Source organism: Gastrolobium bilobum, unplaced genomic scaffold, assembly GCF_033153095.1.
Source record: "Gastrolobium bilobum isolate Gb01-03AN ecotype WA unplaced genomic scaffold, APGP_CSIRO_Gbil_v1 utg26114, whole genome shotgun sequence".
NCBI classification, from domain to species: Eukaryota; Viridiplantae; Streptophyta; class Magnoliopsida; order Fabales; family Fabaceae; genus Gastrolobium; species Gastrolobium bilobum.
The window spans coordinates 3,152-14,045 of NW_026896896.1; the positions used below are offsets into that span (position 1 = coordinate 3,152).

The 10,894-nt window shown below is 32.3% G+C and overlaps 1 protein-coding gene across 3 annotated transcripts; it reads left to right on the forward strand.

The window, feature by feature from the left end:
• Positions 1 to 8,101: 8,101 nt before the first annotated feature.
• On the forward strand, positions 8,102 to 10,713 carry LOC133302709 (E3 ubiquitin-protein ligase AIRP2-like). 3 transcript variants are annotated; one of them, XM_061502525.1, is made up of 5 exons: positions 8,102 to 8,351; positions 8,828 to 8,978; positions 9,162 to 9,228; positions 9,384 to 9,618; positions 10,498 to 10,713. In XM_061502525.1, the coding sequence occupies exons 1-5, from the start codon at positions 8,227 to 8,229 to the stop codon at positions 10,706 to 10,708; spliced, it is 789 nt and encodes a 262-aa protein (XP_061358509.1). In that variant the 5' UTR covers positions 8,102 to 8,226; the 3' UTR covers positions 10,709 to 10,713. The 3 variants fall into 3 exon arrangements, with proteins under 3 accessions (XP_061358509.1, XP_061358510.1, XP_061358511.1); XM_061502526.1 differs by having other exon boundaries at positions 8,102 to 8,294; XM_061502527.1 differs by having other exon boundaries at positions 8,102 to 8,294; positions 9,429 to 9,618.
• The last annotated feature ends 181 nt before the right edge of the window (positions 10,714 to 10,894 follow it).

Here is a 10,894-nt window from a genome sequence, read left to right on the forward strand (position 1 = left end):
GGTGTAGGTCTTCTAGGCTTTGGGTAGTTGATTTGAGGTAACAAACCTCTATTTCCATGGTATTATTTTGATGATTTAAGTTATAAAAGTTATGAGCATGTTTTAGTAGGAAAGCATTGTGTATTAAACTTTGATTTAATGATGAATCTTTGATGTTTTGGATTTAAGAAATGAAAATAAGCATTTGTGTGTATGTAAAAAAATTAGAAAAAAATGCTATGCTTTCTTCTACATGTTCGGCCATCATAGGTGAAGAGTAGGATGTTGTGCACAATTTTATCTTAAGTATTAGGAAGGTTTAATGTGTAGGAATTAAGTGGAAATTTGATAAATTAGTGAGAATGCCAAAGTGGGAACAATTATATAAAATATGCCCTTAGGTTTAGGCCTTGTGGGGCTTTGAAGGGACTTTATGCTCCAAAAATTAAGTTGGAACCTTATGAAAACATGTATTTGTTTGTGTAAGTTACATGTAAGTGAAGAAAAAGAACCTTTGCCTATGTCCTTGTAGTGTTCGACCTATAGGGTAGTTAGGGATATATTTTGTACATTTTATTTTAAATAAAATGTGTTGTAATAAATTGTATAAAGGTGATGAGTTTTGAAGAAAAATAGCACGATTTATGTTGAAAATTCCTAAGGGAATGGTTGATTAAATTAAAGAACACCAACGGTTATAATGAGGTCTAGACTTGTGTATTGGCATAGGATTGGCAAAAATGCAAAGAAAGGAAAATAAGCGATAAAATGTATGCTTATGAAATAATTATGGTATTGCATCATTTTATTGATGCATTGTAAATTATTCTCTAGGTGTGCCTAGGGATTGAGAAGGATCGGAAATCTCTTGAAGCGATAAAAGTAACTTGTTCCACAAGTAAGCGTATTGGTAAAGCTTCAAGAGGTAAGCTCTATGTTTAAGGAGTCTTTTCCTGCTTGAGTGCTCCACCATGGTTAGTGAACTATGGTTGGACTGTATGACTATGATTTAGATGCTTTGTATAGATGCATTCATATAGAGTTATTTGATAACATGATATGTTTTGCTCTGATATGACTTCTGTAATTTGATTTCTGTAACAATCTCTGGCCATTGATTGTATTAGTACCCGGACGTCCGCTTTGGGGTCCTCCCTCGGGACTGATGGTGTACTCCTCTGATATGTCTGGTTCCGCTTTGGGGTCCTCCCTCGGGAACACGTGCGTTGATTTCCGCTTGGGGTCCTCCCTTGGGAATGACGGCGCACATCTCTGATATGATATGGATATATGCTCTGTTCTGTTATGATATCTGTTATATGTTGTATTTGTATACTCTGTATCTGACTTTCATGCAGGAGTGAGCCAGGGGTATGGAGAATTCTCTATAAACCTGGAGCTTATTGAGATTTGTAATCTCACCCCTCTTTGGGGACACATTTTCAGGTGCCCAGATTTCCGGTGAGTCCTCACTAGGCAGGGACACGACACGTGGCTGAGGCAGTTGACAGACCGGATTTTGAGTGGCTGTAGGCTGCTACCTTTTTGGAGTGTTTGATGTATTTTAGTATTTTCGCATTTGATGGATCATGATATTGATCCTTTATTTTGTATATGGCATGTATATGTTTTGTACATGTCTGTCAGTTTGATGCATGTACATTTGAGTATTCAGGAACGTTATACGATGATGTAGTATTCAGATAGGTTTATGTTTTGATGGCATGCTGTTAGATTTAGTGGCACGGAGCCATGTTATGCATGCGCCCATGTATGGGTATTCGATTATATTTGGATATCTGGTATTTCTGAATTGATATGTTGTATAAACTGTTTATCAGGAAATGCTTCTGAGTGGGATTGGAAAATCCCCAGTTGTCCGATTTATAGAGGAAACTCTGCCCGATTTTCGTTTACGCCGAGAAAGAATTAAGTTAGAAAAAGAAAAAGTTAGCTCATATTTTCATAAGTTAAGTCTTCCGCTTATGTTAATTGAACCGGCTCGAGACGGGGATGTTACATGGTGGAAGGTGGTGAGCTCGAACTCGTCAAGGTGCACACTGACCAAAATTGGTCCGACATGATGACGAAGCCGGTTCCAGCAAGAAAATTTGAAGATTGCTGTGAAGGAGCCGGGTTGATGCTGAAGCCGACGCATTGAAGTCGGAGGGGGAGATTTGTTGGGCTTCCTCCTTCAATGCTAAGCCTAAGCCCATTTGAGGGGTTTCCTAAAAACCCTAACCCTAATTTCCACCTCCTTTATATATACTCATTAGTTGCGGGTGGAGGCTAGGTCAGATTTGAGAGAACAAATTTGAGAGAAAAATCATTTGAGTAAAGCTTTATGCTTTGCATTTGAGAGATCTCTAGAGAGAGTTTGAGTGAAACATTTTCGCCATTGTTGGAGAGGTTGAGTTAACCACCACATTGGTGTATTTGATTCTTTGTAACCATTATTTTCATAGTGGATTTTTGATCTGGACTAGGTCCCGTGAGTTTTTACTTCTTCATTGAAGAAGGTTTTCCCACGTTAAATCTGGTTGTGTTCTTCTTCTCTCTCTCTCCTGTTTTCGTTTTGATTTTCCGCTGCGCTACTGACCTGGTGAAGTTCAGGCCGAGGTATTGCCGAGATCCGAGATGAGGATCTTGTTGATTGACTTCCGCACAAAGGTTGCTTAGCTGAGCTTGAGGGAACCGTTTTTCCCAACACATGAATGAATCGAATCAACACCCAAAAGAGAGGGATTCCAGAGACTGTGCTGGTATGGGACAATACAGTTGGGAATATCTTATAAGAATTAATTGGTACTACCTATACTAACAAGATGCATCTACTTTTCGGTAGCCTGGAACAGAAGAACTCCATAGTTAAGCGTGCTTGACTTGGAGCAATTCTGGGATGAGTGACCTTTTGGGAAGTTTACTCGGGAGTGTGCGAGTGAGGACAAAGTACGCTGAAAAGTCTTGTGTTAGTGTGTGGGGACAGTCGTTGATCCTTGCAAGTTGTCAGGCGTTACAAGTGGTATCAGAGTCAGGTTCTCTCTTCCAATACGGTGTGGTTCGAGGACGAACCAGGCGAAAGCTGGTGGGCATGTAACATCCCGGGCGCTGACGAGGGCGGGGAGTGATCGTCGGTGCGAAAGGGCATGGACAAAGAGCGGCTCCTGGCAGGCTTCCAGCGCCGGGGGTACATGAATGAATCGAATCAACACCTGAAAAAGAGGGATTCCAGAGACTGTGCTGGTATGAGACAGTACAGTTGGGAATATCTTATAAGAATTAATTGTTACGACCTATACTAACAAGATGCATCTACTTTTCGGTAGCCCGGAATAGAAGAACTCCATAGTTAAGCGTGCTTGACTTGGAGCAATTCTCGGGAAGTGTGCGAGTGAGGATAAAGCACGATGAAAAGTCTTGTGTTAGTGTGTGGGGACAGTCGATGATACCAAACAATATTTTTTCTAACATTCCCAGAACAGTGACTTCAAAAAAAAAAAAAATTATCCTGCATTGAACGCCCCTTTAAGGGAGCGTTTGGTAGAAGAAGAAGAAATTATCCGAGAATCACGATTTTCAAGAATATGGTGAGAAAATGAGTTTTTCGGGAATGTTACCAAAAAAATGTTTGATAAGATAAAATATTTCTGAAAATATTGAGTTAATTTTCTTGATACTATGTTAGGTTGTATTAAATTTTTCCTTGTCACGAGAATTCTAAAATATCACTCTCTGGATGATATTCTTGGATAGTAATTTTAAAAAATATTACATATAAAATAAAATCCCGAATTTTTTTAAAAAATCTTATACCAAATATAAATAAATAAGATTATCACTTTCAATTTTGCGAGAATCCTAAAAAAATTTTCTAACAAATGCCCACTAAGTGTTTCTCCGAACACCTGTGATTTCAAATAAATTTCTAATCACAATTATAATCTTTTGATCATTTGTACTGTGACACAAAAGAAACATTAGCTAACTTTTTTAGTATTAAATATTTTTGAGTTTTGTGGTGGATAACAATTACAGAATCACAACTTAAATTTCCTTTAAAATCATCGATAAATAGGATTTTTTAATATAATAGGAAATAAAATTATTTCATATAATTCTAAGATAAATTGTAATTTTAAGAAAAAAAACATAAGATATTTTTGAGAATTTTATATCTTTATTGTAATATAAAAAAAATTTAAATTTTTTTATAGAATTTTAAAACAATATTTTATTTAGTTATAAGAAATAATTTTATCTCCTGAATAATATCAAACCCGTACTAAATTAAAGAATACCTTTTAAATTTAATTTAATATCTTATATTTTTTAAAGGAAAAAATATCTATCCTTATAAAGGATATAACCATATGTCATTTTAGATCCTAACTGTTAATTTCTGTCATTCAACAATTATAATTTATTGGATTAAAATTATTAATTAATTAATAATAAGTTTGGCCCATTAAGTTTGACCCAATAAATTATAATCGTTGATGAACGAAAATTAACAGTTAAGATCTAAAATAACATATGATTATATTGTTTAAAAAGATAGATGATTTCCCCTTTTTTAAATGACACATAATATTTTATTTTACATTTTAAATTTAAGTTTTTAAGTTAATTATATAGGTAATTTTAATAGTTTAAATATTTTATTTTCAACTTATTTTTATATTTGACTTAAATTTAAAATATACGTAAAATGTACGGATATTTTTGTAAATAATTAACTTCATCTAAAAAAACAAAAGGACGAAATTACAAGGATAAAACGTTAATTCTACCAAATCATATGACAAGATTGATATAAAAAAATGTTTTTGTTATTTTTTTTAATAATTAAAAAATTTTCACTTTATTTTTTAATGTTTTCTATACAAATTTTTATAAACAAAAAAATCATTAAATAATATATTTAAAATATTAATAAAATAAAAAATAAAAAAATATTTTCATGAAGTATTAAATATTTGATTAATATCCATTGAATAAATGGTTGCCCAATTTGCGCTTTGGAAGGGGTAGTAGTTGTTGGGTAGTATTGTCATTCCACATGCTACCAGTGTCGGCCACACTCCCTAAACTAGGGGCGCCACCAATTCCATATTATCCTTAAACTGTGATGTGGCAAAAAATTTATTTGAATTTCTATATAATTTCTTTAAATTATTAATGGAAAAAATGTGTGTCATTTTAAAAAATGTAAAGTTGTGTTATTTTAAGTAAGAGAAAGAAATAGCTCATGAGAGAGAGTAGACAAAAAAATAAAGTCTTGAGTCTTACCTCCTTGTGAGAGTGAAATGACACAGGTTGTCATTTAAAAAAACAAATATTTTTTTCATTATTAATTAAATGAAAAAACATGTATCAGAGAAAAAAATTTGTGCACATCCGATGGATTCAATTCGGTACATTTAATAAAAACAATTAATGTGACAGGAAACTTTTTTTCAAAAATGATAAAAAATTTATCAAATGAGAAAAAATAAATATCTACTTGAATACTCTAAAAGTACCAAAGTTTTACTCGTATCATAGATAAAAATTAGTAAAATAAAAGTAACAATAAACACATAAAAACTAAAATACACATATTTTTTTCCATAGACGAATCAATACCCCAAGAACTAACCAACAACTGGGACTATATATCTCAAACATGTCAACAGTATAAAACGACCATATCACCTTTATATTAATTACATTACTATATTTTTTTCAGAATTGTTACACGTTTTAGAAAGATTATTTATTTTGTACAAAAACTTTTTTTATGAATTAAGCTATATATTCTGATTTGAAATTAATATGTTTTAGTTATTATGTTAATAATATTCTTACAAGAGATAAATTCTCAGTTTCTTATATAATTTCAACACTTGGATATAAAGATACTTATTTGTTCTCTGACAAATAGTACTTTTTTTTGTAAACCTGACAAATAGTAATTTCAGTAATTATCCATTTGATAATTTATTACATCAGAGTAAATTTATTATATGACTAAAATAAACATAACATTTTTAAAACATGTCTGAATATTAACGAAATTAATTTTAACAATCAATTAAAAATTAAATTATTCTAGTAATTAATTTTTTACATATATGTTATTACACGATTAATATAAACACATTATAGTATTTAAGAGATTTTACAAATTAAAGTAGAAAATAATTACTACTTGTATATTAAATTGACAGTTTGAATAGTGAACCTAAGAGGAATTAGTGCAAGGAAGGTCAGGACTCAGGAACAGATCCTCTTATCCTTTCACGCGATATAAAGAGATAAATAGTTAAAAAAAAAAAAAAAAGTCGTCTTTTCTCTATTCTATTTTTATATAATCTTATTGCAATATAATATTATGCTTACATTTTTTTATATCTATTATCTCTTACAAATTTTTTTCTCTCTTTTTAAAATTATGATCTAAATATGTTAGAGATAAATAGGTAAAGTAAGGTTAAAGCACCATTTAAAATTTTTGGGCAAAAGAATTGTCCACTTAATGCAGTCAAATAGCTCATTGAATAAGTTTTTTTAAAATAATGCTGTCAAATATTCACTTATACTGACGAGACTAGTCCCGAGTCGTGCCACGTCAGCGCCACGTAGGCAGTCCTGTTACAGTTATAATATTATGTTTATATTAAAGTAAGGAAAAAATATTTCTGCAGTTAATGCAGATAAGTTATCTGCGTTTATTTTCAAAATGACATCATTTTGGTATTGAAATCTTAAAAATTATAAATATAAAGACTATTATAACCCTGAAATAAATTAAAATTACAAAAGTACCATGATTTCCGCCCCAAAACAAAGTCAAATTGGGCTTACTACAGATAACCTATCTGCAGTAACTGTAGAAAAAATAAACCCTATATACAAGTTGAAGCTAAATAGGTGAAGAAAAAATTTAAAATTTGACATCAATTCTTAATTGTTAATTTTTGTCAATCAATGAAAATCAAACTTATTAATTTCCAATAAATGATAACAATTGACGAAAATTAATAGTTGAGATTTAATATCAAATTTCAAAGATTCAATTAAAAAATTCTGCCACTTACCAAATATATATTAGAAGAGACTAGGGGTGTTAACGAGCCGATCCGAGCCGAGCTTTGATCTTAACGGGCCGAGCCTGTGTTCAAATATGTCAGACTGGCCTTAGCCTGTTACCTGTTACGAATATAATATCAGTTTGTGGCCTGACTCATTTACAAAAAATAAAAGTCCTGTTTAGCCTATTAGCCTGTTTTAAAAAAATAAGACAACAAAAATTTATCCAAACAAAATATACAATCAACAACACTAGTAATTCCATAAATATTCATAAATTTGATGTATATCTAAATAGCATAATATAAAAAAAAAACTCATTTAAAAAGTCTGTTTAATTAATAAAATGCGATGAGAGAGGGCTATCACAAGTAGTATAAAAAATAAAAAAATAATATATTAGGCAAGCCTGAGAGGCTCTAAGGCCGAGCTTTTGAATTGGAGCCTGAGGCCTTTTTATTAAACGAGCTTTTATACAAGTCTAAGCCTGGGTCCAACAATCAATTTTAGACATGTAAGCTCAGACATTCATGAGCCGAGCCAAAGACCCCTAACTCGTTTAACACCCCTAGAAGAGACTAAGAAATGACTAAGGGCCTGTTTGGATGGGCTTTTTTTCTCTCCAGAAGTTGTTTTTTTTGTTGAAAAAAGTACTTTTCATTTTTAGTTCGTTTGGATGTTTGCTTTTAAAAAAAGCAAAAGTCACAAAAAAAAGCCAAAAATTTACTTTTTTCTGAAGCTAAAAATTTTAACTTCTAAAAAAAGCAGAAGTCAAAAGTCAAATATTTTTTTCAAAATCTAAACAGTTTTATAAAAATATAAATAATTTTAACTTTTGTAAAAAGAACTTCTAAAATAAGAAAGAGATAAAAGCTATTTTTTTTTTAAAGTGCAAACAAAGGGGCACTAAATCCTAATTCAAAATTAATCTTGTAACAGCCTCAAATAGATAATTAACATGCCTGTACAAAAACAGAAGGGGCAAAATCGTCTCCTTAAGATTGAAGTCCACTCTGAAACGCAGAATCCACTTTCCAATACCATGAGCCTATTGAATTGAGGAGGCGGAAAGGGCACTGAGTGTCACTCTAAATAGTGTTAATATATTCATATCATATTGGGTTCGTTTTTTTCAATTTGCATGCAACAAAAAAATTTCCGGGAAAATTTCTGGGTATGGGAAAGCGCTCCTTTCAAGAATCTCTAAAAGCTCTGGAAGCTGATATTCAGTATGCTAATACCCTGTATGTCTCTCTCTTCTTATCTCTCAATTTTTATCTATTTTTTTTTGTTTTTTTTGGGTAGTTGTTTGTTTGAATGAGAATTTAGCCTCAGAAGCAGATAATGTATAGTTCTTCTTATTCCCAGATTAAAAATTGGATCTTTTTTATTGAAAGAATTGAGGGTATGTTATGATCATGAAGTTTGAAAATTTATGCTTAGTCATGACAAGGATTTCTCATCACTGGAACTGTTGACTTGATTTTTTTTAAAATTGAATCTTTTGTCGTTTTTGCATTACAGCCTTTTTTTTCATGTTGTGTGGTCAAAAAAAATTTATTTTTTATTTTTAAACTTAATGGTACTGCGTTTTTGTTGAGGTAAGAGTGGGAATTTGTTTAAAGAAACGGATGATAAACTTCAACTATGAATTTGTATGACACACTCAGTGTCCTTGTTGGAAAGTTAGAATTAGATTATGTTTTTCAATATACAATACTTTTTCTAACACTTCATTGACATGTTTATATTGGGATCTTCCTCTTCTTTTTTTAAGGGCATTAGGCCATCCAAGGGATAAAGATGGAGGATGCTATCAGATGAGGCTATCATACGGTCCAGCAGCCCCAATTTTCCTCTTTCTTGTTCAGTGGACAGATTACCGTCTGGCTGGTGCTCTGGGTTTGCTGAGGATTCTAATTTATGTGGTATATGTTCTAACCATGTTATATATATTCAATGCATTAGTAGAACATCAAATGTTTCTGTCTCTTAATTTTTTTTCTTCATTTATCCCTTTCATGATTCCCATTTTTTGTTCTTAAGTTGTTATAAACTTATAATCTGTTTGTGTATTTAATTTCATAACATTTCCTTCTACATTTATGCAGACTTATGGAAATGGGAAGACTACTATGTCAATATATGAAAGGAAAGCAAGCATTAGACAATTTTACAGTAAGTTAAATGTGGAAAGGAATGCATACATAGATATAGCTTTATGCCTGTTGCTGTTTTAGGGTGCAACTGGCTTCATTTGTTCAATTTTTGTGTTCTTGATAATCAAAACATACTTGACATATTTTCTGTTTTTCTCTTCTGCTGATGAACAGCTGTTATATTTCCTGCTTTATTACAACTTCAGAAAGGTATCACAGATTTGGAGGAAAGGAAACAGAAAGAAGTATATGATGTTAGATACCGAAGGAAGATTGAGTTCGAAGAGAGTAGACAATCTGAAATTGACATTGAAAGAGAAGAGGAATGCGGGGTTTGCTTGGAGGTTAAAGCAAAAGTTGTGCTGCCTAATTGCTGCCACTATATGTGCTTGAAGTGCTACAGAGATTGGTAAGATTCCTTGATTGTGCTTCTATTTCTTCATTTCATCTTTCCATCTATCTTAGAATCTTTCCACTTATATTTGTATATTATGCTCTGATCATACTTTTGACATAAAACCTAGTTTTTATCTGATTTTTGGAGTTGTAAGGTTGGGGATATTCTTTTAACAGTCTGTTAGAACACAGAAATATTCACATCCCATGAAATATTCACATTCACATCACATGGGATGTGCATATTTATGTGTTCTGAATTTTTAATCAACTTTCTAAAACTTCCTCTCCTTTACAGTGCTGGTCTTGTTTATCACGTAACTTTTGCCTCTTATAGCATCTTTGATATCAATGATAAAATCTTATGTGACAGAATTTAGCGGGATTAGTCCTTTTTTTTCTTCTTTTTTTGAGATATTCCAATCGGTTTATCGCTTCGCGACTTGTCCGATTTGGGGCGGGTTCAGGGATTAAGGCTTTAAATTTCTTCCAAAGATGATACTGGGGAGGATTGAATACATGCTCTCACCCCTACCTGCTCAATTCCCTAGCGCCAACTGAGCTACTACCGTTTGGTGTGGGATTAGTCCTTTAGAAGTGAGGATCCTGAATTCCTGATCCAACTTTTTTTTATGACTGACTAAGTGTTGATGAAAAAGTTGAGAGTGGGATCTCATAATTTCAACATTGTTATCCGATTGCTTTTACTTTATCAAAAGCTAAACCATTGATTTTTTCATCAATAGTCATCCTCTTTCTATTTTAGTTTTTAAAGTGCAATTTGTTTACTTTTTATGCTTGTTCACGCTGTTATATTTGACCTTGATATCAGGCAGTATTTACTATTATGTTCTCTATTCATTCTTTTTGACAATGGTGCTTTTTGATTCAGGTGTGTAAGGTCTCAGTCTTGCCCCTTTTGCCGGGATAGCCTGAAGAGAGTAAACTCTGGGGACCTTTGGATTTACACAGACAAGAATGATATTGTTGATGTTGGGACAATTTTCAAAGAGAATTGTAAGATGCTGTTTATGTACTTAGAGAAGTTGCCTCTTATTGTTCCAGACCCCAGACATGTGTCCTATGATCCATTTATAAGGTGAGGATTGCCTACAGGTTTGGGAAATTGTGAGTACGTTGCACTCAGTTGTACATGCATTTTAGACCATAATTTAATTGTATATATTTTGTTACCTTTTGTTCCTCTGGCTTCGAGTTAATGATTAATTTCTAACCCAAATAGGTTTTGTCCATAACCACAGGGGTGATTTTGGTTATTCACTTATTCC

Bases quoted from the DNA above. Each gene is read 5' to 3' on its own strand.
- LOC133302709 (XM_061502525.1), top strand. From the start codon at position 8,227: ATGGGAAAGCGCTCCTTTCAAGAATCTCTAAAAGCTCTGGAAGCTGAT. The intron at 8,352-8,827 runs GTAGTTGTTTGT...TCTTTTTTTAAG, and splicing joins TTTTTTTTTGTTTTTTTTGG to GGCATTAGGCCATCCAAGGG. The intron at 9,229-9,383 runs GTAAGTTAAATG...GCTGATGAACAG, and splicing joins AAGCATTAGACAATTTTACA to CTGTTATATTTCCTGCTTTA.